General features: G+C 43.2%; 2 protein-coding genes across 4 annotated transcripts in view; one reads left to right on the forward strand and one right to left on the reverse strand.

Annotated features, from left to right (window-relative positions):
- Nucleotides 1-2082: 2082 nt before the first annotated feature.
- LOC311102851 (COMM domain-containing protein 8-like) lies at nt 2083-6658 on the reverse strand. The gene is made up of 5 exons (XM_084144295.1): nt 6539-6658; nt 5386-5541; nt 4371-4523; nt 3907-4062; nt 2083-2536 (listed from the first exon to the last, which is right to left on the reverse strand). Exons 1-5 carry the CDS (start codon nt 6581-6583, stop codon nt 2516-2518), a joined length of 531 nt encoding a protein of 176 aa, XP_084000421.1. The 5' UTR covers nt 6584-6658; the 3' UTR covers nt 2083-2515.
- A 10549-nt stretch (nt 6659-17207) lies between these two features.
- Nucleotides 17208-26382, forward strand: part of LOC311102828 (phospholipid-transporting ATPase VD-like) — a 34664-nt gene continuing 25489 nt past the window's right edge. For 2 of the 3 annotated variants that reach the window (XM_084144258.1, XM_084144260.1), the window contains exons 1-3: nt 17208-17452; nt 21578-21969; nt 22254-22448. In XM_084144258.1, coding sequence (XP_084000384.1) covers nt 21686-21969; nt 22254-22448 — 479 coding nt within the window. In that variant the 5' untranslated portion in view covers nt 17208-17452; nt 21578-21685. Of the gene's footprint in view, nt 17453-18658; nt 20209-21577; nt 21970-22253; nt 22449-26382 lie in introns of those variants that run through there. The other variant, XM_084144259.1, reaches the window with a different exon arrangement.

A 26382-nucleotide genomic window follows, 5' to 3' on the forward strand; every position in this document is an offset into this window, starting at 1 on the left:
GACACAATAAGTAGCAGTGTGCTCTCTCCTCATGGCTAAATATTGTGCCTTTAACAAGAATCTCAATATTTTCACAGGGTTTAACTTAACTTATAACTAGTGTGTAGAATTTAAAAGAATAAACTTGTACTTTTTTAGGGAAGATGAAGAAATGAAACTGTGGTCAACAACACTGAGACTGACTTTTATGATGCTCTAAATACATATTCAAAGTAGATAGTGGTCAGACATTCCAGCATTTATGATGACAATCTGTGAATTCAATGCAGAAAATGTCCTGCAAGTTTGGTTCTGTTGCTGTTACTGTCATTGTTTTCAGGTGGAATGGAATTCTATGGACCACTGAAAAAAAATATTGGCTTTCCACTCAGCAGAGACTCACATAACAGACGAGACACATTTTCTTTGGACGGCCGTAGCGAAATGGAAGCCTTAACAACTGGCTTCCCTCAAGCTTCCAAGGGATAAGGAAATGTACTGAACTCTATTGTGTACAATTACTGTAAGAAAATGTATCTGATGCTCTATATGTGCTCTCATGTGTAAAGGAGAGTGTGTGTGTTTGTGTGAGAGAGTGTGTGATTGAGTGTGCTAGGGTGTTTGTACTGCAAGCATGTGTTTTTCTGCTTGGTAACATCTAAAAGCAAGCATTTGCGACTGGGAATGTGTGTGCAAGTATGTTTGTGTCTGCGTGAGAGAGAACATACCTACAAATCCTTTGTTTGACATTGTAAGTACTTTGATCAAAATAGAATTCAAATAAAATAACTGACATCTCACCAACCCAATAAAAGACTGAGCTTCACTCTCATTAACAATACTAACTGCAAAAGTGTCTTAGTTTGTCTCAGATATAGAGCTGTTTGCTAAACTGTATCTTCAATTCAGTGCTAAAACATGATGCATGGGAGAATTACCTTGAACTTCCGCTGGTATACACCCATTCTGTACTGACATATTTAGAAGTCAATTTTAATTATCCTCAGAGTTGACGAGTTTTGGATTTAATTGCCTTCATTCCACGAAGTGGGCAGTGTGTGTGTGTGCGTGTCCGAAACCATGTGACAATTTTGGGATGGTTCTTCAAATAAAGCCTTCGGACATATAATGACAGTAACGCTGTCATTAGAACGACATTTTGACCATATTGCATTGAGAATTATTATTATTTTTATGGCCTGTGTAACATATTAGCGCAGTTCAGTTTGCATGGTTACCATGACCTATTAGGAAAGCCTCACGAGGACAATGACTACAAATCTTTGCCCTGTCTGACATGAGCAGGATAAGCTGTGAGATGATGAAAACATAAGCAACATTTGGCCGTTAAGACACGTGCCTCTTTTACTAAACAAGCTTTAGGGCAGCACGTTTTGGTTTTTGCACTAGCACTCCACAGCTGATTCAAATAATCAACTAATCATCCAGCTTTGATTATTTGAATCAGCTGTCCCCAGGACCGAGTTTGGGAAACGCTGCTTTAGGGCATTATGCTTCTGGTTATACATGTGAGTGTTCAGGCAAAATGCACCTCTGTGGTCTCTATGCCTCTAACTATCTAGCCAAGCTTGCAAAGTCAGGTTACCTCTATTAAAAAAAGACTACTGTAATAGCAAGTCCTGTATATGCCCAACTAGAACACACACTGGGTTCTCATGCAACACTTTTCAATGTGGTCTTTCTTTTTTATATAACTCTTTAAAACATTAATGCATTAGAGCGCTCCCATATTGTGGTCCAGATGTGATGAATTTAAGGGAAAAACGGGAAAGTTAGGCCCTCCATGACACTCTACCCCCCATTGCTGTTTTGGTGCATAACATCATAGGCATGCTGACTAGTACCAGGCATACGCAAAGGAAGAATTTGCACACAGTGTGATCTGTATTAAATATTCAACACAGACATTTTTTTTAATGAATGGAAGGGGTATTATTTGGTCTGATATATAACATTGCCTCTGGGGATGACCTTGCCAATCAACATAGATCAGGAAGAACAAGAGACAAAGAAATGAAGCCATTTCTGAGTATGGAGACAGCCTAGAGCTCTAATATATATTCCATTGAAGAAAAGGTCAAATAAAGGTCAAACGTTAATATTTATTATACAGTAATAGAATGGATTACAAAAAAAAATGCAGTAATAAAAAGTCTAAATACTTCTTGCTGCAGTCTTGGGAATCTATCTCAGGCTGCAGTACGATTCTCCACCCTTTTCCCTAAAATGTGCACTCGTTCACTCCCCCTCATGGATTTAAAATAAATTGAATAAAAGGAATATGGTGCAACACCTACTATCCCATACTTACACAAATTCAATGGTTTTGAATTCATGAGGGGAAGTGTAGGAATCAGTGCCTAAGGGGATTGAAGGCTAAGAGTTGTATCTGGATCAGACCACTGTTTCCAGAAAGACCCTGCATCATAGCTCAGTGTCCCTCTATGATGACATAGCATGTCCCCTTAATAAGAGTCATAGATGAAAGGGCAGAGTGAAATGTCTATCGCCACCATCACTTCAGCTGTAGTACCACCTGTAAGGACACAAATACACACTATCAGGATACACACACACAGATGTAAAGTGTGCACAGAGATGGATAGAAGGCTCTTGTGCCACAAATCCTGCTTTAGCATAGACAGTGCCATTGAGGGCTTCCACCATTTAAAGTAGTCAACTGGATGGGACTTACTATGGGTTAAGAAAGGAGTTGTCATCTAATGAATTATACTCCTGAACAAACATTCCATAAACGCAGGTGGCAGTAAATCTGTTCAGACTATACACACTCCAGCATGGTAGACAGTGGTATGCACATTTGTGTATTTACGAACTGCCAATACCCTCAGAAGTAGAAGTTGACTACTTTATAATGGAGATAGCCCTCAATGGCACTGCCCATGCTATAGGAGTAAGTATTGACGTGCTGAAAGTACCAAATTGTCTTTTCAGCCAGTTAACACACAGCTCAAAAACCCATACAAGACACTCAATCTGGGGTCTCTTCACACTCCCCAAGTCCACAACAGAAGCTGGGATACACACAATACTGTATAAAGCAATGACTACATCAAGTTCTCTTCCACCTTATGCAACTCAGGCAAGCAATAAAATCAATAAAAAATTAAAAACATAACATCTCAAGAAACAATGCGGACTGTGAAGAGACACACACACTCATTATTCATAGTATTATTAATTTATTTTCACTTATTTTAAATTCTTTAGTCGTAGTGTTCTTAGTTTAAATGTGTTGCTGTTCCTGTCCATTAGTGTTCTGTATTTTGGCATGTTCTATGTTTTGTGTGGACCCCAGGAAGAATAGCTGCTCCTTCTTCAACAGCTAATGGGGATCCGAATAAAAATCATATGGGCTCTCTAGGATCAAATGTACACTATCAGCACTGCAAAAACCACACACACGAAAAATAACATACAGTCAGACTATGAACTGCTGTTGGGATACAAATATATTTTTCTGGATAAAAGCCCTTCTGTAATACACACACAAATGTCTTCTAGGACAGGGGGAATATGGAGAGACTGGGACAGAACAGTCCTATTAAGTGAATGAGAGCGCAAAAGCTGGCAGAAATCACCAGCTATTATGCTCCTGACATCAGTAGGTGAAAAAATAATGATATTAGACTATTGGTGGAACTGCCAAGAAAACTGTTCTCAAGCCATCCAAATCACACCCTCCACTGATGCTGGCCAAACTCTCACACACGCATACATACACGCGCGAGCACTAATACATACATGCAGTGCATAACTATGCACCACTAAAACATTGGACAAACAACACACTGACACAAATGCATTTGATTGGCAATGACAATACCCTAATTATCATAATATGTGTGCGTGTGTGTGTATGCACGTGTGTCCCTGAAGGTTTACCTTATTGGCAGCCTCCATTGAGCTGATGAGTGTTTGTAATTCCTCTCGGTTCATCTCGACAGACACAGGCTTCAGGGCCCCGTTCTTCTTCACGTCCAAACTGAGGTTGAGTAGAGGGGTCTGGAGAGACGAGATCTTATCGCTGGACAATGCCAGCTGAACAGAGAGCAAGAGGCTTAGGATTTCAAGTATATATAAATCATTGTGGTAGCAGCAGTAGTAGTAGTGAACCATACACATCAGCATTTCCCTCCGGATTCATGACTGATGTCACATAATTTATAAATACCAGGTAAAACCCAGCTGAAACAACAGGACGGTAAAAAAGCATAACCACTTTTTTCATTTGAACTGTATGTCCCATTGAGATAAAAAGAACATCTATTTTTGAAGGGAGTCCTGATCAATCAGTTTACCAATCAAACAAAGATTGTTGTCTCCTCATTATAGTCCAGGGAATTCACCTTTATCTGCCAGTCAAAGTCCTGGAGGGTGGAACAGGACACGTTATTGGTCCTCTCCACCAGCGCCTGGCGGATCTCCTCCCGTCTGGCCCTCAGGACGGTCAGCACGGCCTCCCCGTACCCCCCGCCCACGTCTGCCAACAATGCCAGCACCTGCCCAAAGCAGAACAGGTTGGCAGTTACAAGAATATCAAATGGCTGGTCTTGTTTCAGTCTGCCTGTAATTCTATTTACACATATAAAACATTCAGTTAATCAGTTTCTCAACTGAAACAGATGAGTATGTGTGTCCCTGTAATTGTTCATAAGTATTGTCAATAACTGAAATAACTAATATGTAACTTTTATCACTTGAAAATGTAGACCTAGGTGTTGGCATTGAATGTTACTATGCTGTGCCAAAGACACATTCTAGTGGAACAATCTGATTGATGCGTGGTTGAACTTTCAATGGCCCCTCCAGTCCTGAGTCACAAAACAGGTCACTAGTAGATAGCCTATCTCAGGAGAGTCTGAAACATGCCTGCCTTCCTCCTGAGTGCCAAACAACACTGCAACCAACACACTGTATACACCTGACACACCCAAACCACGGTCTACTCTGCAGCCATTACAAACACAACCTACCACACACTGCAGCCCTCACACAGGGGGTGCCCATTTTTGTTCTAGCCCTGCAAAAACACAGCTGGTTCAATCAAAATGTGCACCCCCAGAGCATCCCCCAAGAATGGATTAAGAAACACTGACCTAACCCTATACTCTTCATACTCCCCTAACAAACTCACTATGTTTCAGCCATCAAGAGGCCCTACACAAACTCAATACACACTGAAGAGTCAAACACACTATAACTGACATAGAACCTTCACAAACCAGTGAGTCACTGCATTGCACACCTTAGAAACCCAACTCCCATCACATCGGAGTCAATGGTCAGTCATGCATGGAACATGACTCTAAGTCAAACATGCATGATACAACTCAAAAAGACTGCTCCAAACTCACATCTCACCTCTTCGTCTGGGGTTTTCTTACCGACGGCGTGCCGGAACAGAGAGGAGAGGGAGTGGCGGAGCTCCATCCATTCTACAAGGGTCCACATGTCACCATAGTCTGCCATCCGAGGGTACTCCCGCCCACATACACCGTCCACCACCCTGTGTAATAGCTGGGGGAGAGAAAATGTGTATCGTCATCATGATGATGGCAGCCTATGCTGGGATTTAATCTACCCACCCAAAACAAGTCAGTAAACAATGCCATGCCCATGTTTGTGTGGAGGTCATAGTGTTTTTGAGTGACTGACTTATCTGCATGCTTAGGATTTACGATCAAGCATAATGATCCCTCTGCTGGTCAATTGTTGGTTCAGTGTGTGCTTATGACAATGACATGGGCCCACTTTGCCAAATCGAGCCCCAACACTTACACCCAGGCAATCCAAGATCAGAAAGGATTAGATGGGTTTAAACAATATAATGAAAGCGCCACACAGCCTATCATAAGTAAAGTTGAAGTAATTACCATATCATTTCAGACCTACTGGACTATTTATAGGGGCGGTTTACGATTGAGTATTGATATGCTTTCCTGATGGTTAGATGCATAAAATACACAATGGATCATGAAGACACAATACATCTGAATTGAGGAGCTTGCAACAACATTGTAAGCAACATTGTTACAACATTAATACAGATCACATTTTAGCCCTTGACTGAGTGCATAATATGCTGTTTTCACATTATAAAAACAGCCCCAATGGTACTCAACAGCCTCTGTTGTATGGTCTCTCATCTGAATGCACAAGCAAAGAGTATTTAATCCATTGGATAGTAAACATAACGGAAATCCTTTCTCCTCCTTCTGTAGTACTATGTAGTTCAGTTGGTAGAGCATGGAGTTTGCAACACCAGGATAGTGGGTTAAATTCCCGGGACTACCCATACGTAAAATGTATGTACGCATGACTGTATGTAAATTTGTCTAAAAGCGTCTGCTAGATGGCATTTATTACAATGGCCTGTTGCTATGTAAAAAAGTAAACGCATGCACGGGTTCTCCTGATATTGCACTGTCTCGCTCCAGGACAGTGGTGAAAAAATGCGGCACATGTATGAATCAAACATTCAAGGAAATTACAGTAATGAATGTATTATACTTACTTTTGGACATTCTTCAGGAGGTAATTTGGCAAGTAAATGTACCATGTTTTGCTGTCGAGTTTCGCCTTCCTTGTAAAACGTCACGAATCAGCTGATAAGTGATCACGGCGGGAAAAAATGGCGGAGGTAGGATGTTCTTCTTCGTCTTCTTCTTCTTCTTCAGTGGGGTTTATCGGCGGTTGGCATCCAACGTTATGGTGCATTACCGCGACCTACCGTACTGGAGTGTGGGTCAGAGACAGGGATAAACTAAATCCTACCTGCCAACCCAGTTTCTCTTAAAAAAGACAACAAAATATGTGATACTATATCTAATGACGTTCTACTCAATATACTCTTTAAACTAATATCCCCTTCTCCCTCATACTTAATCTCATCCTCTCTCTTTCCCTCTGATACTGCCCACACTGTAGAAATACATGCTCCACAGTCTCTATTTCCTGACAATAATCACATTTTCCTGATGGATGCTTTCCTATCACGCTTAGTGTCTTATTCAACTGGCTGTGTCCCATCCTTAATCTTGTAAATATAGCCTCCTCTCTTCTGTTCCTTCCTGCCGTCCTCCCCTCCCTGACTTTCCTCTGTACTTGAAATAAATGCCTTCCCTTAATATTTATATTACAGTGCTCCTGCCATCTCTGCACCATCACTGTATATATCAGTCTTTTAGCCTCTGCCTTGCTCATTGACACTTCAACATCAACATCCCCACTACTAAGTGCTTGTTTAGCCTGTGCATCTACTGCCTCGTTCCCCTCCACCACCACATGGGCTGGAACCCAAGTAAATCTTATCTGAATACCCATCTGTTTAATCCTGCCATGGGTTTGTAGCACCTCATAAAGCAGGTCTTGTCTGCTACGTGAGCTAAAGGACTGGAGACACATTAACACTGCACATGAGTCAGAGCAAATAACTACTCTGTCTGGCTTAACTTCCTCCACCCACTGCAAGGCCAACAGTATGGCCATCAGCTCCGTATATACAGCCAGATGATCTGTAATACGTTCCTGCACTACAAATGCTGACCCAGTACGTCCTGTCCTTGGATCTTTTGAACCATCTGTGTAAATGGCCACAAAATCCTGATACATAGTTTCCAGACGTCTCTTAAAGAAATCAGCTGGATCCCGGATTTCTACTCCAGTCTAGTAGGTGGCGGTAACGCAACATATTGGATGCCAGCCGCCGTTAAACCTCATCGAAGAAGAAATGACGGCGGAAGCAGACGATGAAGGGGATTCTGAATCCAATGGCGGTAGAATCAAGGAGAGTTGGAGTATTGTCTAAAATAATGGAAAACGGAGCAAAGTAGTGTACAGTGATGAGAATGTCCCTTCGTATCTAGTAGGAGTACGGTTTGTTAATGAAGAGCAGTTGAGCAGATTACCAATCTTGAAGAAACCATTTGAGATACCCAAACTGGTGGAGAGAGTGCTAGGTAAAGTGAAGGCTGTGAGGATCACGAGAGCAGGCATGTTTAGATTTTTTGTGCTTCTGCGGATCAGAAGGAACGTACGTTGTGTCTCACCTGATTTGATAAGTTTGAAGTGTCATGTGTGTCTCTTCGGAACAGGCACCCCTTAAGGGGGTTATATCTGGCATCTTGTGGGAAGTTGATTTTGAAGAGATGAAAAATATTCCTGGAGTGATTGATGCACGTCGGATGAATCGTGTGGTGATTGGTATAAAAGTATAGTCTATCTGTTCTTGTTTTTTGATATGGAGTCTCTCCCGACTCAAGTGCAGAGGCCGACCAATGTGATCATGTTTCAAGTGTTTGCAGAAGGGAGAAGCTGAGATGTCCAGGTTGTGGAAAAGATCATATCATGTGTTTTAAAAGTGAGGAAAATGTGACATGTTGCAATTGTGGTGGGAACCATGAGGCTACAGTGAGGGAAAAAAGTATTTGATCCCCTGCTGATTTTGTACGTTTGTCCACTGACAAAGAAATGATCAGTCTATAATTTTAATGGTAGGTTTATTTGAACAGTGAGAGACAGAATAACAACAACAAAAATCCAGAAAAACGCATGTCAAAAATGTTATAAATTGATTGTCATTTTAATGAGGGAAATAAGTATTTGACCCCTCTGCAAAACATAACTTAGTACTTGGTGGCAAAACCCTTGTTGGCAACCACAGAGGTCAGGCGTTTCTGGCCACCAGGTTTGCACACATCTCAGGAGGGATTTTGTTCCACTCCTCTTTGCAGATCTTCTCCAAGTAATTAAGGTTTCGAGGCTGACGTTTGCCAACTCGAACCTTCAGCTCCCTCCACAGATTTTCTATGGGATTAAGGTCTGGAGACTTGCTAGGCCACTCCAGGACCTTAATGTGCTTCTTCTTGAGCCACTCCTTTGTTGCCTTGGCTGTGTGTTTTGGGTCATTGTCATGCTGGAATATCCATCCACGACCCATTTTCAATGCCCTGGCTGAGGGAAGGAGGTTCTCACCCAAGATTTGACAGTACATGGCCCTGTCCATCGTCCCTTTGATGCGGTGAAGTTGTCCTGTCCCCTTAGCAGAAACCCCCCCCCCAAAGCATAATGTTTCCACCTCCATGTTTGACGGTGGGGATGGTGTTCTTGGGTTCATAGTCAGCATTCCTCCTCCTCCAAACATGACGAGTTGAGTTGATGCCAAAGAGCTCCATTTTGGTCTCATCTGACCACAACACTTTCACCCAGTTCTCCTCTGAATCATTCAGATGTTCATTGGCAAACTTCAGACGGGCATGTATATGTGCTTTCTTGAGCAGGGGGACCTTGCGGGCGTTGCAGGATTTCAGTCCTTCATGGCGTAGTGTGTTACCAATTGTTTTCTTGGTGACTATGGTCCCAGCTGCCTTGAGATCATTGACAAGATCCTCCCGTGTAGTTCTGGGCTGATTCCTCACCGTTCTCATGATCATTGCAACTCCACGAGGTGAGATCTTGCATGGATCCCCAGGCCGAGGGAGATTGACAGTTATTTTGTGTTTCTTCCATTTGCGAATAATCGCACCAACTGTTGTCACCTTCTCACCAAGCTGCTTGGCGATGGTCTTGTAGCCCATTCCAGCCTTGTGTTGGTCTTCAATCTTGTCCCTGACATCCTTGGAGAGCTTGGCCATGGTGGAGAGTTTGGAATCTGATTGATTGATTGCTTCTGTGGACAGGTGTATTTTATACAGGTAACAAACTGAGATTAGGAGCATTCCCTTTAAGAGTGTGTTCCTATTCTCAGTTCATTACCTGTATAAAAGACACCTGGGAGCCAGAAATCTTTCTGATTGAGAGGGGGTCAAATACTTATTTCCCTCAATAAAATGCAAATCAATTTATAACATTTTTGACATGCGTTTTTCTGGATTATTTTGTTGTTATTCTGTCTCTCACTGTTCAAATAAACCTACCATTAAAATTATAGACTGATCATATATTTGTCAGTGGGCAAATGTACAAAATCAGCAGGGGATCAAATACTTTTTTCCCTCACTGTACATCTTTCGATTGCCCGACAAGGGTGAAAGAGAATGAGGTGGCCAAAGTCAGGGCTGTCCAGAGCATTTCATATGCAGCAGCTGTTAAAAGGGTTGAGGGTTTGAATGGTGCTCCTGAAGAGTCCATGGTGTGGATAGGCCTTCACAGCAGGCTGCAGGGGTTGCCTTTCACCAGCAGGACCCTAGCATTTTAAAAGTTAAGAAGGTGGACTTTGTGGCCTTTATAGCTATGGTGATTAATTGCACTGCCAAGGTGGAGAGAAGGTCCAGGAAGATAGATATAATTGTGGATGCGGCGGAGCGGTTCCTGGGTCTGAAAGATTTCCTGGCGCAGGAGTTACATGGAGTATTGGCACAAGCCATACCACCGCCTCAGGCCCTAGAGCCTGAGAATGGAGATATGGAGATTTGAAAGAAGGAAGAAGTGGGAGTTTTGTTTTGGTCAATGTATAATATTTTATTTGGGTCGATTAAGTTAGTTTCCCTATCACATATGGATTTTCTTTTTACCTTGTTTTGTTTTAACCCGTACAGTTGGTGGTGGCAATACACCTTTTTGGGTTGTAGTCCGCCATAAAACCCGCAGAAGAAGAAGAAGAAGAACCGTGATCACATGGTAAGCTGGGAAAATGCGCTGTCTCTGCGTACTTTCTCAGCGTGGCGAAATTGTAGTTTAACGTCCTTTTATATTAGTTTTTAAAAGTGGCTTGTTTCTTGAAGGATTATGTGAAAGCAGAAGTGCTATGGTGAAACTAGAGGACGTGTCCAGCAGTAATAATGCAGATTTACACATGACAGTCAAAATTACAGTATGGTTAATAAAGTTTTTTGTGTCAGCGTTGTTTGCGCAACATTGGGATTTTTAACATAACCCAAACTGGTCCATAAACAAAGGGCGCGTTCAAGTGGATCACTTTTGTCAAGACTAGAGGAAATACAGTTTGTCAAATTGAGCATTTTAGCCAACCCTAACCCTTTTCCAAAACGTAACCAAATTATCCTAACCTGCGACGTTAATTCTCCCAACCTGCTGCGTAAGGTCTAATTTACTACGAAATGTCAATTCTGACATAAAATGTATCCCATGTAGTCAAACCCCTGCCTTTCAAAGTGTGTTGCATTATGGGGATACAACATTTCCGATTTGCCGACTGCATAAGAGAGGAAGAGGCAAAGCGAGAGGTTTTACTCAGCTCAAAGTCTTATGGTGTTTTTCAGAGTCAGTAGAAAGGCATCTTTAGTGTCCTACATTTTCATAACTGTGACCTTAATTGCCTACCATCTATAAGCTGTTAGTGTCTTAACGACCATTCCACAGGTGCATGTTCATTAATTGTTTTTGGTTCATTGAAGAAGCATGGGAAACAGTGTTTAAACCCTTTAAAATTAAGATCTGTGAAGTTATTTGGATTTTTACAAATTATCTTTGAAAGACGGGGTTCTTTTTTTGCTGAGTTTATATACAGGGTCAGTTCTACGAAGGTAAATTCATGTCATAAGTGTACAAGCATGTACAGTACCAGTCAAAAGTTTGGACACACCTACTCATTCAAGGGTTTTTCTTTATTTTTTTTACTATTTTCTACATTGTAGAATAATAGGGAAGACATCACAGCTATGAAATAACACATATGGAATCATGTAGAAACCGAAAAAGTGTTAAACAAATCAAAATATATTTTAGATTTTAGATTCTTCAAAGCCTTGATGACAGCTTTGTACACTCTTGGCATTCTCTCAACCAGCTTCACCTGGAATGCTTTTCCAACAGTCTTGAAGGAGTTCCCACATATGCTGAGCACTTGTTGGCTGTTTTTCCTTCACTCTGCAGTCCGACTCATCCCAAACCATCTCAATTGGGTTGAGGTCGGGGATTGTGGAGGCCAGGTCATCTGACACTCCATCACTCTCCTTCTTGGTAAAATAGCCCTTACACAGCCTAGAGGTGTAAATAAGTATTTGGTCAATAACAAAAGTTTCTCAATACTTTGTTATATACCCTTTGTTGGCAATGACACAGGTCAAACGTTTTCTGTAAGTCTTCACAAGGTTTTCACACTCTTGCTTGTTTGTAGGTGACCAAATACTTATTTTCCACCATAATTTCCAAATAAATTCATAAAAAATCCTACAGTGTGATTTTCTGGATTTTTTTTCCCTCATTTTGTCTGTCATAGTTGACATGTACCTATGATAAAAATTACAGGCCTCTCTCATCTTTTTAAGTGGGAGAACTTGCACAATTGGTGGCTGACTAAATACTTTTTTCCCCCACTGTATTTGTAAACAACAGCTGATGCATAAAATCTAATACTAAGGAAGTCTCGATGTTTTGCTCGCCAGAGGTAGAGTATCTCATGATAAGCTATAGACCACACTATTTACCAAGATAGTTTTCATCTATATTTTTCATAGCCGTCTATTTACCACCACAAACTGATGCAGGCACTAAGATAGCACTCAATTCGCTGTATAAGGCCAAAAGTAAACAGGAAAACGCTCATCCAGAGGCAGTGCTCCTAGTGGCCGGGGACTTAAATGCAGGGAAACTTAAATCCGTTCTACCTAATTTCTACCAGCATGTTAAATGTGCAACCAGAGGGAAAAAAACTCTAGACCACCTTTACTCCACACACAGAGACGCGTACAAAGCTCTCCCTCACCCTCCATTTGGCAAATCTGACCATAACTCTATCCTCCTGATTCCTGCTTAAAAGGAAAAACTAAAGCAGGAAGCACCAGTGACTCGGTTAATAAGGAAGTGGTCAGATGATGCAGATGCTAAGCTACAGGACTGTTTTGCCAGCACAGACTGGAATGTTCATGGATTCTTCCGATAGCATTGAGGAGTACACCACATCAGTCACTGGCTTCATCAATAAGTGCATCGATGATGTCGTCCCCACAGTGACTGTACGTACCCCAACCAGAAGCTATGGATTACAGGCAACATCCGCACTGAGCTAAAGGGTAGAGCTGCCGCCTTCAAGGAGCTGGACTCTAACCCGGACGCTTATAAGAAATCCCGCTATGCCCTCCGACGAGCCATCAAACAGGCAAAGAGTCAATACAGGACTAAGATTGAATCGTACTACACTGGCTCGTCGGATGTGGCAGGGCTTGAAAACTATTACAGACTACAAAGGGAAGCACAGCCGCGAGCTGCCCAGTGACACAAGCCTACCAGACGAGGCAAGCAACACTGAAGCATGCATGAGAGCATCAGCTGTTCCGAATGACTATGTGATCAAGCTCTCTGTAGCCAATGTGAGTAAGACTTTTAAGCAGGTCAACATTCACAAGGCTGCAGGGCCAGACGGATTACCAGGACGTGTACTCCGAGCATGCACTGACCAACTGGCAAGTGTCTTCACTGACATTTTCAACATGTCCCTGACTGAGTCTGTAATACCAACATGTTTCAAGCAGACCACCGTAGTCCCTGTGCCCAAGAACACTAAGATAACCTGCCTAAATGACTACCGACCCGTAGCACTCACGTTTGTAGCCATGAAGTGCTTGAAAGGCTGGTCATGGCTCACATCAACACCATTATCCCAGAAACCCTAGACCTACTCCAATTTGCATACCGCCCCATCAGATCCACAGATAATGCAATCTCTATTGCACTCCACACTGCCCTTTCCCACCTGGACAAGAGGAAAATCTATGTGAGAATGCTATTCATTGACTACAGCTCAGCGTTCAACACCATAGTGCCCTCAAAGCTCATCCCTAAGCTAAGGACCCTGGGACTAAACACCTCCCTCTGCAACTGGATCCTGGAATTCCTGACGGGCCGCCCCCAGGTGGTAAGGGTAGGTAACAACACATCTGCCACGCTGATCCTCAACACGGGGGCCCCTTGGGTGCTTGCTCAGTCCCCTGTACTACCTGTTCACCCATGACTGCATGGCCAGGCACGACTCCAACACCATCATTAAGTTTGCCGACGACACAACAGTAGTAGGCCTGATCACCGACAACGATGAGACAGCCTATAGGGAGGAGGTCAGAGACCTGGCCGTGTGGTGTCAGGATAACAACCTCTCCCTCAGCGTGCTCAAGACAAAGGAGATGATTGTGGACTACAGGAAAAAAAAGAGGACTGAGCACGCCCCCATTCTCATCGACGGGGCTGTAGTGGAACAGGTTGAGAGCTTCAAGTTCCTTGGTGTCCACATAACCAACAAACTATCATGGTCCAAACACCAAGACAGTCGTGAAGAGGGCACGACAAAGCCTATTCACCCTCAGGAGACTGAAAAGATTTGGCATGGGTCCTCAGATCCTCAAAAAGTTATACAGCTGCACCATCGAGAGCATCCTGACTGGTTGCAGCACTGCCTGGTATGGCAACTGCTCGGCCTACGACCGCAAGGCACTACAGAGGGTAGTGCGTACGGCCCAGTACATCACTGGGGCCAAGCTTCCTGCCATCCAGGACCTCTATACAGTGTCAGAGGAAGGCCCTAAAAATGATCAAAGACTCCAGCCACCCTAGTCATAGACTGTTCTCTCTGCTACCGCACGGCAAGCGTTACCGAAGCGCCAAGTCTAGGTCCAAAAGGCTTCTTAACAGCTTCTACCCCCAAGCCATAAGACTCCTGAACAGCTAATCATGGCTATTATCAAAGACTCCAGCCTCCCTAGTCATAGACTGTTCTCTCTGCTACCGCATGGAAAGCGTTACCAAAGCGCCAAGTCTAGGTCCAAAAGGCTTCTTAACAGCTTCTACCCCCAAGCCATAAGACTCCTGAATAGATAATCATGGCTACCCGGACTATTTGCATTTTTATTTCAGCTCATGAAACATGGGACCAACACTTTACATGTTGCGTTTATATTTTTGTTCAGTGTAGCTTTTAGCTAGCTAGCGTTAGCTTCCTAGCTGCTCGGTAAGCTAGCATGACTTGCTAGAAAGTTCTAGAAACAATTTGAGGAAAAAGTAACTAAACAAAACAAGTTTTATTATCAACTGAAACAATATGTTTCTCCTGTCTTGAATGAAAATATCATATTTTGCAATCTCCCAAAATAAATGCGATCCTTGATGATAGACTAGGCTCTTCTCCATCTTGTCTTGTGGTTAGTTATAAATATCTTTGGTGAAACCCTCCATATGCTTTCCGTCCAGTAGCCGAACGAGATTGCATGAAGATGACATACGGCGTAATCAAATACAGTAAGTCACGATGTAAACGGGGCATTATGTTACTTTCAAGACAACTGGGAACTCAGGGAAAAAATGAGGTCAAATCATGATGTCGGAAAGTCGGAGCTCTCAAAAGATGCCAGAGTTCCCGACTTGGAACTCCGAGATAGATGACCGTTGAAAAGTTCGTTTTTTCCCAGAGTTCCCAGTTGTCTTGAACTCTCGGAAGTCTGAGATTTCCGAGTTCCCAGTTCTTTTAAAAGCACCATCACTGCTTGAACACACCCAAAGAGGTAAGCTTCAAAATAAGTCTACTGTAATGAAAGTGATTCACACACAGGAGGACCGCAGGAATGACCTCCGTAAGGAAAATGACGTCCCTTTAGAGTGCAAGAACAAGATGTATGTCAGGAGAAGTGCTGTATTATCATAAGGAGATGTATACTTGGAATACGGAGGAGGAATGGAGGGAAAAGGAGGCAGAGTAGGTCGAAGAGAGAGGGGGAGGAAGAGGGTGAGCTTGAATCTGTAAGAAATTGCAGAAAAGGGGGAGATGGTTTGGTAAAGAAGAATGGTAGAAAGTGTAAGCAGAGTGAGCTGCACGCTGGATCGAAGACAGGAGGATAAATGGAAGGGAGTGAGGGCGAAGTATCGGAGGGGGTAGGTGTGGGGAAGTTCTCTGAGCCCAAGGCTGGCACCAAGGGTCAGGATAAAGATGAGTCTGTGACGGTAGGAGTGAACATTTTGGAAAAAGTGGAGCCTTGCATTTTGGCTGATCCATTTGTGGTTTCAGGGTGGGTGAAAACAGAGTTGGGTGCTGTGAAATCGGTGAGGGTAACCAGAAGTGGTCTGGTGATAATTGTTTGTGATTCTGCTGGTCAGAGGGAGCAGGCGCTACGCGTTAAATGAATGGGGACAAGAGATGTGAATTGTTTTGCTCTCAAGAAAAGGGCGCCATTGAAAGGAGTGAGTACTGGGGTAGCGGTAAATGTGAAAGTTGACCAACTGAAGGGGAAGATTCCCGGTGTTTGTGATGCTTGTCGTTTGGTGCGACGCAGACAGGGTGGCGTGAGTGGTGAAATAGAAGAGTCTTTGTCTGTTCTTTTGCGATTTTATGTTGAGTCTTTTCCCAACAAAGTGATGTTAGGATATATAAGTTATCCTGGACACGCTTTTGTGCCGAATACATTACGTTGTTACAGGTGTCAAGCTTATGGGCATGTGGCAGCAGTGTGTAGGATGGAGGTTCCTAGGTGTGAGAAGTGTGCAGAAGGGCATATGACAAAGGAATGTGTAGCATTGGGGAAAGTAGTGGTATGTGTTAATTGTAGGAGTGCCCATGGGGCTGAGGATCAGAAATGTCCGGTCTGAGTGAGGCAGGTTGAGGGTTCCAGGGTTAGAGTTGTGCAGAAGTTGTCATATGCTGAGGCAGTGAAGAAAGTAGAAGAAGATGGGTCAAGGGGGAGGGATCCTGAGAGGAGTGGTGTGAGTAGTAGATATGTACCAGTACAGAGGGATAGGTCAACAAGTGATATATGTTTCAGTAAGATTGGATTTTTAGCGTTTATAACAATATTTATCAACTGTACGGCAGGGATGGAACGTAAGTCGCAGAAAATTAAGGTTGTGGTGACAGCTGCAGAGAGGTATTTGGGTGTATGAAAAAGGTATGCACTCACTAACTGTAAGTCGCTCTGGATAAGAGCGTCTGCTAAATGACTAAAATGTAAAAAAATGAATGAGACTTGAAGTCAGAAAAGTTACAGGGTGTTGAGTGGTGGTGTCCCCTCCTTTCTGCCTGTTGGCCTGAGGTAGGACTAGATCGATTTAAATAGTGAAGTAGGGTGGTGGGTTTTTAGTGAGTGTAGGGTTAGATGGTAGGGATTTGTTGATGTACAAATAATAATATTTGTAATTATTTTTTCAAGCAAAGTATAAGGGAGTTATACTCCAGTCTTGTAGGTGGCGGTAATGCAACATTTATTGGATGCCAACCCCTGTTAAACCTAATCAAATAAGTGATTCACACACGGTCTATTTCGCATTTCGTTACTTTAAAATCGTTAGGCAGGCCTGAAATAATCATTTAAAAAAATTACTGAATGAACCACCCATCTCTGGTGGGTAGTGGCGTTCAGCTCGTCTTTTTTACACCCTGGAACAGCACTCTTATCTCGTGATTCATGATGCTGCGCAAGTGATGTTCTTTTTTTTTATAGATCCGCGCAAGTATGAATAGGCCTACTTTATCTACTGTAAATTCTCAAGACAGGTAATGTATTTTTGTTTTGTTTTACGACTCACAACTCTGCTCTCAGCACAGCGAACAATGAATAATACTGGGTAAATTCTTGACACATTTCGCATATGTTTTCTTTGCAACTTTATAGGCAGCCATGGTAACGAAAGATAAAGGTACCAGATTCGTTAGGCTACGTTTCGATCAAATCAATTCTGCTGCAATAAAGCAAAAGCAAAAACAAATGTACAAAAATACCAAACCCAAACTGAATTTTCTAAAAATCTGTGATCTATCGCTGTAGCCTACTGTATTTCCGGTAAATGCATTATGCCCTTGTAGCTAAGCCTAGTTAGCTACATTTGTCATTTTAGCTTTTTGGCACACTTGGCTGTATCTCAACAATACACCTGGCCCATGTCCTCATGCATGAATGATAAAGTTTCTCCTAAATGTGGACATTGTCATTGTGCACGCTGTGGTGAAGGATATGACACATCTACACAGCAGAATAAATTGTCTGTGTGGAGTTTTTGAAACTATTTGCTTTCTCTTTCACTGTACACAGCAGTTTGAGAAAATCCTGTTCCTGGAGAGTTGTAGGCCAGAGTATGGTTCTTGATTTGCCAGTTGAATAAAGGGGGAGGGGTACATGTTTTTTTTAAATAAAGTAAAGAAAATGACAGGCACATTAGCCTATCTTTGAAAATATGTCACTATATCAATAGAAAGGAAATGTGCTTGTATCCTCTAGTCCAGGCTATGTTGTTTTACAGATTTATAAACTATATGTAAACTTATAGTAGTTTATAAACTACTTTATAAGTCCTTTTAAAAGCACCAACCTTTTTTTATGTTTTGTTGTACCTTTATTTAACTAGGCAAGTCAGTTAAGAACAAATTCTTATTTACAATGACGGCCTACACCGGCCAAACCCGGACAACGCTGGGCCAATTGTGCGCCGCCCTATGGGACTCCCAATCACGGCCAGTTGTGATACAGCCTGGAATCGAACCAGGGGGGTCTGTAGTGATGCCTCTGTAGCTCAATTGGTAGAGCATGGCGCTTGTAACGCCAGGGTAGTGGGTTCGATCCCCGGGACCACCCATATGTAAAAATGTATGCACACATGACTGTAAGTCGCTTTGGATAAAAGCGTCTGCTAAATGGCATATTATATTATTATATTATATGCCTCAAGCACTGAGATGCAGTGCCTTAGACCGCTGCGCCACTCGGGAGCCCAATAATATATAAATGATAGACCTCTCCCAGCACTAGGACTAGGCTACACAGTTCACACTATATAATGAACTGAAGTAGCCTACCTAAAAAACATTAACTAGGCAATCGAGGAAAGCATGAAAGATACACTATTGTTGAGCTTTAGTACAGCACACACTCAGCCGAGGGCATATGCTGGCCTATCTTGCTAGCTGTTTTGGCATCTCACAAGGGTGTGAGTGAGTAACCTTCGAGTAGTTGTGATATCGGAGTTGAGTGGCGCATAAGGGAAATTCCACAGTAACAACTATTTTTCACTTTAAAATGTATGTCAAACAAAAAAACAATGATTGCAAAGTTAGACAAACCATACAACTCTATGCACAAGGACTACTTTTAACAATTTGTATGGTTTGTTTAACTTTGCAATCATTGGTTTTTGTTTGGCAGACATTTTAAAGTGTCACTCTGTATTGTGGACTTGCCCATAAACAGAGTTCTCTGGCACTGCATTCTGTTCCTCTTAATGACAATTATTTTCTCGAGGATTAGGAAGGTTTTGTGTACAAATAGCGGAACAAGATTCAAATAGAAAATGGATATTATTCCGTGTTGATAATATCTAGCATACAATGCTGTAATATCTTGACGGTTTCACTTGTGCTTTTTCTGACCTGTGGGTTAGCAGCCTGTCAACCAATGTCTTGTTGGTAGTATAGTATTAATTTAGTCAACAAAGTCAAAGGACTAGAGTTGATTTACTGGTTACCATAAGTATACTGAACAAAAATATAAACGCAACATGCAACAATTTCAACAATTCTACGTAGTTACAGTTCATATAAGGAAATCATTCAATTAAAATACATTCATTAGGCCCTAATCTATGGATTCCACATGACTGGGCAGGGGCGCAGCCATGGGTGGGCCTGGGAATGAGTTTTCCCCACAAAAGGGCTTTATTACAGACAAAAATACTCCTGTTTCATCAGCTGTCTGGGTGGCTGGTCTCCGATGGTCCCGCAGGTGAAGAAACCGGATGTGGATATCCTGGGCTGGCGTGGTTACACTTGGTCTGCGGTTGTGAGGCCGGTTGAACGTACTGCCAAATTCTCTAAAATGACGTTGGAGGTGACTTATGGTAGAGAAATGTCCCCTGTAGCTCAGTTGGTAGAGCATGGCGCTTGCAACGCCAGGGTTGTGGGTTTGTTTCCCACGGGGGGCCAGTATGAAAATGTATGCACTCACTAACTGTAAGTCGCTCTGGATAAGAGCGTCTGCTAAATGACTAAAATGTAAATATGTAATGTAAATGGACATTCAATTCTCTGCCAACAGCTCTGGTGGACATTCCTGCAGTGGACATTCCTCTGGTGGACATTCCTCCCTCAAACCTTTAGACATCTGTCGCATTGTGTTGCACATTTTAGAGTGACCTTTTATTGTCCCCAGCACAAGGTGCACCTGTGTAATGATCATGCTGTTTAATCAGCTTATTGAAATGCTACACCTGTCAGGTGGATGGATTATCTTGGCAAAGAAGAAACACATTTGTGCACAAAATGTAAGAAAAAATTGCTTTTTGTGTGTATGGAACATTTCTGGGATCTTTTATTCCAGCTCATGAAACATGCATTTATTTTTGTTCAGTATAGCTTCAGGAGCCTATGTCTCGTGTGGCAAATCCACATTCCTGAGAATGAATAAGCATACTGTATCTACACGAGTTCAGCCTAATCCACCATGTTTTCTTGAGATGGGCTCATGACTCGTGCACACCGAGCCTGATAAAATCAGACATTTGCAATGGGGAGAAGGGACAACTTCTGTCACTGGGTTATGGGTATCTCATTTTAGAAGCCTCCTGATTTCCTATTCCGTAGTTCTCACAGATATGAAAGCCTTGGGTTTAGTGAAATCTAGGCTAGTGTTACAGTCTACCTTGCAATACAATAGTGCTTCACCACATTACCTTCTCCTATTCAGAAGACAGGAACATGATTATGACAAAGTAAAGGAAGTCTTTCAAAGCATTGAGACACACTGGCAGTCTCGGTGCAGACCAGACTTCAAGAGAACATGTTTGTATTATGGTAAATAGGTCAGGTGGTGGAGCCAGTTAAGTGTACTCTAATCAACACAAACAGTCTATATTATTAACCTGATACATCAATGTCAGTGATGATTGCAGACTTGTTTGAAGGGGGCCCTAATTGATTGCGTAGGGTTGTTCCACACATGATGAGCGGCCTCTATTAGTAGGTACAGCTAGCCTAATTGTCAACAGTCCAGGGTTGTAATTAGCGATTAATGCACCGTTTCTTCTATGCAATATAGAAAATGATTAGCTGAAAACATTTCCCCAGTGAGGGACGCCCCTTCATAAGTTTTATATTTCCTCATGCGTAATTTAGGAGTTTTTCCCACCTTACTGCTGTTTAGATAATTAATTACAGGTGAAAATACTTTTACATAGTTAAGAGGCTGCTAAAAAAAGATCCTGAGAAAGTTTCAACGTAGCAGAAATAGCCTATAGACAACATAGTAGTAAACATTTTTACAACAAACTCACTTTGGCCCTACTTTGACTTAGACCATGTGATATACGTTAGTGATAAGGAGGGCACATGGCAGGTGTTTCCATCTCCATACTCAGACCCTTCCTATCAGTAGTGGAAGTAATGATATCTTGGTGTCCGAAGTACAAGGTGAGGGTCCATTTTGAACTAGAAGTTATTGCCCTTCAAATACACGCCTGAAAAAGGTGTTGGGAGTATTGCCTAAAACAAAACAATTAGTCATAGCTGCCACTTAATCAATGCTTATCTCAAGGACTTAAGTCCCTCTTACCTACTATCTGTCCTACTTCTTTCTCCATAAGGTCACTACTTTTGAAACCTTTCTGATTATTGTTTTGTATTTTTCTCTTTCAGAAAAACTGCACTGTAAGCGGCCCTCAGGCAACAGAGGACCAGGTCTGGCCACCCAGGCCCAGGGAGGGTGCAGGGTTCTGGGTGTAGGGTGCCCTGGCCACTGGGCCTATGGAGCGGATCCACTGGGTGAGACACCGCTGGCAGCAGCTGGTGGCTACAGAGTCAGGTCGAGGCCGGTACTCGGCCCCTGCCGCCCTACCCACCAAGAGTTCCCCAGTTCTCCACAACACACAGCAGCTCACTGGCAAACGGAGGACGGTCATTGCCCGGCACGGACCCTACCAGCATGAGTACCACAGCATCTCCAAGGGATGCCAGGGCAACGGCATCCGCACCACCAAGTACAGCCTTCTGAGCTTCATTCCCATGAACCTGTTCCAGCAGTTCCACAGGTGAGTGGGATACCTAACCACATGCTGATTTACACAGGGGATGGGTAGACCATACCTGATTACAATCAGACAATCATGTTTGTCGATGTCGGGAATTAACTCAACTCGAGCAGGAGTGCATAGGAGTCACTTGATTATAATCATGCAATTAGGTTCGTTGTGAATTAACTCAAAATGAGCAGATGCCAAATGGAGACTGCAGTGCGCCCATAAGGGTTCAGGTAGCCTTAGGGGCTGGGGGTCGATGTGGGATTTATCAAACCCCTTTTGACCCTCCTCCTCAGGGTGGCCAACCTGTACTTCCTGTTCCTGGTGATGCTGAACTGGATCCCAGTGGTGGAGGCCTTTCAGAAGGAGATCACCATGATTCCCCTGGTAGTGGTGCTCATTGTCATTGCCATCAAGGATGCCCTGGAGGACTACCGCCGCTACCGATTTGACCAGAAAGTCAACAACAACATCGCCACAGTGTACAGCGGGTGAGTGGGCAGGCTGGACAGTAATGGCCAGGGTTTATTGTTTATAAGGGAATAGATCAACAACAGTCACCGTGTTGTTACAGACTATTTCACACATAGTTATGGAGTTTAGCATTTTTTGTTATTACACAATACACAAGTGGAATAAGACATGGTAATTATTACTCTTGTGTAACACTGTTCTTATACAATGTTCTTAGTTACCAGATACATTACAGCATTACAACATGGGTGTATTGATTTTATGATGGCTAGTATTCAAATTGAAGGTCTTAAAACATCTTGAACACAAACTTCATATCCCACAGTCCTCTGTGTTAATCAGCACCAAAGCACCATGGCCTTTTCGCAATTGAATTTGCTCAACTCCTGCGTCCTCTCTCTGTCCTCTCTCGCCTCCATTTGAAAAAGGTCAAGGGTAATCGAGAAGAGGCGGCGAGGAGAGGAAACATGAACGAAATGTGCTTGTATGAAATTACTCTCTTTCTCCACATTTTATAGATAAAACAATATGTTTTTGAATGTGTGCATGTTTTTCTCCTCTGACAAAACAAAAGCTGATTCAAAGGGGGTGTGACAGATTTAGAAGGACTCGGGTAGGATACACATGACTATCCTCAATGAAAGGTAGCTAACAAATTGACATCTCCTTGACCACTTATCGGTTTCTGGGTAATGGAGGAGAGAGGATGGAAAAAAGTCCCATGAATTGCGTACTGGGACTTCCTGTAACAGTAGGATCAAAGGTGAAGTAGCAATTTACATTTACATTTACATTTACGTCATAACCACTTTACAATTTTTTTTTTTTTTTTTTTTTTTGGGGGGGGGGGTAGAAGGATTACTTTATCCTATCCCAGGTGTTCCTTAAAGAGGTGGGGTTTCAAATGTCTCCGGAAGGTGGTGAGTGACTCTGCTGTCCTGGCGTCGTGAGGGAGCTTGTTCCACCATTGGGGTGCCAGAGCAGCGAACAGTTTTGACTGGGCTGAGCGGGAACTATGCTTCCGCAGAGGAAGGGGAGCCAGCAGGCCAGAGGTGGATGAACGCAATGCCCTCGTTTGGGTGTAGGGACTGATCAGAGCCTGAAGGTACGGAGGTGCCGTTCCCCTCACAGCTCCATAGGCAAGCACCATGGTCTTGTAACAGATGCGAGCTTCAACTGGAAGCCAGTGGAGTGTGCGGAGGAGCGGGGTGACGTGAGAGAACTTGGGAAGGTTGAACACCAGACGGGCTGCGGCATTCTGGATGAGTTGTAGGGTTTACATGATACAGCCTACAGTTCTGTATTACCATTAGCATACCAAACATGAACACATTTCCTAGAGAGAGCCTGAAGCTGAGGACAGGTGATCCTTACACTGGATTAGATGTTGATTATTGTAGATTCAGTTGTCTGTGTGACTGTATGTAGTATAAAGAGCACCATACGTACAGCACAGATAATCTAGTGGGTTGCTCATTTACCCATTCCTTTGTGCTGTCCAGGGTTTCACAATCCATATTCATAGGAAGTCATAAAAGTTCAACTTTGAGTTGTTTGTTTATGACATGAAGAAGTGTGGAGGAGTGGCTCTATTGGTCTCTAAGGCAGCGAGGTGTAGTGCCGTAAAGAAACTCTACACCATGGAAGAACTTAAGCTCTCCTCTGCAAAGTAGCTATATTTTCCTCTATCTAAACTTCACCCTGGCAACTCAATGTCCTGGATCATGATAGATGATGACAGTAAAACAGAGTGGGCATGTGAATCTAGAGGCAGAGCTCGGTCGGTCACGAGTGGCTGGAAATGCCGAAGAGCGATACAAGGGTCGGCTTGGATTTGAATCAAGGTCACCAATGAGTAAACCCTCTGGAATTTAACTGGTGGAGTCTTTCACTGGGCTTAGGAGTCATGTACAGCTTGGAGCGGCCGGTCCGAGGACAAAGTTCCAGTCTGAAGGACCGACTGGGGAGGAAGAGGAGGACGGTGGTATCCTCCCTCACAGTGGATGAAGAGCTGACAGAAGTCCTCAAGTCATACAGCAGCAACAAGGTGACCACCACCAAGTACTCCTTCCTCTCTTTTATCCCCAAGAACCTGTTCGAACAACTCCACCGCTTTGCCAATATCTATTTCATATTCCTGGCAGCTCTGAACTTTGTTCCAGTGGTCAATGCCTTCCAGCCGGAAATCAGCATTATTCCCATTCTCCTGGTGCTGGCAGTGACGGCAGTAAAGGATCTTTGGGAAGACTACAGGAGACACAAGTCGGACAAGTTCATCAACGGACTGGTCTGTGAGGTTTACAGCAGGTAAATACACTCAGTGTAGATTTTGGTGGAGCAAAGGTTTGTTTGTTATCTCTGAATGGGAGCAAATGGAATTCAAATGGAATTAGTACTGCTTATATGGGGTAAACTGACTGAAAAATGGTTTGAAATGTCCTGGTTTAAGCACGAGATCTGTTTACAGGTCGACATTCTGATAGCTATATTAACATACTAGTCTGGGATTATTACAAAGCATTGATAAGTGTGAGATAACAGGTTAACAAACTGACTGGTAATTATATGTGACAACTCAACTCAGCAAAAAAAGAAACGTCCCTTTTTCAGGACCCTGTCTTTCAAAGATAATACGTACAAATCCAAATAACTTCACAGATCTTCATTGTAAAGGGTTTAAACACTGTTTCCCATGCTTGTTCAATGAACCATAAACAATGAATGAACATGCACCTGTGGAACGGTCGTTAAGACACTAACAGCTTACAGACGGTAGGCAATTAAGGTCACAGTTATGAAAACTTAGGACACTAAAGAGGCCTTTCTACTGACTCTGAAAAACACCAAAAGAAAGATGCCCAGGGTCCCTGCTCATCTGTGTGAACGTGCCTTAGGCATGCTGCAAGGAGGCATGAGGACTGCAGATGTAGCCAGGGCAATAAATTGCAATGTCCGTACTGTGAGACGCCTAAGACAGCGCTACAGGGAGACAGGGCGGACAGGGCGGACAGCTGATCGTCCTCGCAGTGGCAGACCATGTGTAACAACACCTGCACAGGATCGGCACATCCGAACATCACACCTGCGGGACAGGTACAGGATGGCAACAACAACTGCCCAAGTTACACCAGGAACGTATAATCCCTCAATCCCTGGCAAAAAGTGCTCTTCACTGACGAGTCGTGGTTTTGTTTTACCAGGAGTGATTGTCGGATTCGCGTTTATTGTCAAAGGAATGAGCGTTACACTGAGGCCTGTACTCTGGAGCGGGATCGATTTGGAAGTGGAGGGTCCGTCATGGTCTGGGGCGGTATGTCACAGCATCATCGGACTAAGCTTGTTGTCATTGCAGGCAATCTCAACGCTGTGCGCTACAGGGAATACATCCTCCTCCCTCATGTGGTACCCTTCCTGCAGGCTCATCCTGATATGACCCTCCAGCATGACAATGCCACTCGCCATACTGCTCGTTCTGTGCGTGATTTCCTGCAAGACAGGAATGTCAGTGTTCTGTCATGGCCAGCGAAGAGCCCGGATCTCTATCCCATTGAGCACATCTGGGACCTGGATCAGAGGGTGAGGGCTAGGGCCATTCCCCCCAGAAATGTCCGGGAACTTGCAGGTGCCTTGGTGGAAGAGTGGGGTAACATCAAACATCTCACAGCAAGAACTGGCAAATCTGGTGCAGTCCATGAGGAGGAGATGCACTGCAGTACTTAATGCAGCTGGTGGCCACACCAGATACTGACTGTTACTTTTGATTTTGACCCACCCTTCGTTCAGGGACACATTTTATTTCTCAGTTGTTGAATCTTGTTATGTTCATACAAATATTTACACATGTTAAGTTTGCTGAAAATAAACGCAGTTGACAGTGAGAGGACGTTTCTTTTTTTGCTGAGTTTACTTTAACATGTAAACAAAACGTACAGACCTGTAGGTCTGCAGCTT

The sequence above is a fragment of the Coregonus lavaretus genome (assembly GCF_964263955.1).
Source record: "Coregonus lavaretus genome assembly, chromosome: 27".
Classification (NCBI taxonomy): Eukaryota; Metazoa; Chordata; class Actinopteri; order Salmoniformes; family Salmonidae; genus Coregonus; species Coregonus lavaretus.

Coding starts and splice junctions, on each gene's coding strand:
- LOC311102851 (XM_084144295.1), bottom strand. CDS start 6,583: ATGGTACATTTACTTGCCAAATTACCTCCTGAAGAATGTCCAAAA. Junction 5,542..6,538: donor CTCCTGAAGAATGTCCAAAA/GTAAGTATAATA, acceptor TCTCTCCCCCAG/CTATTACACAGGGTGGTGGA. Junction 2,537..3,906: donor CAATGGAGGCTGCCAATAAG/GTAAACCTTCAG, acceptor GTGTCCTTACAG/GTGGTACTACAGCTGAAGTG.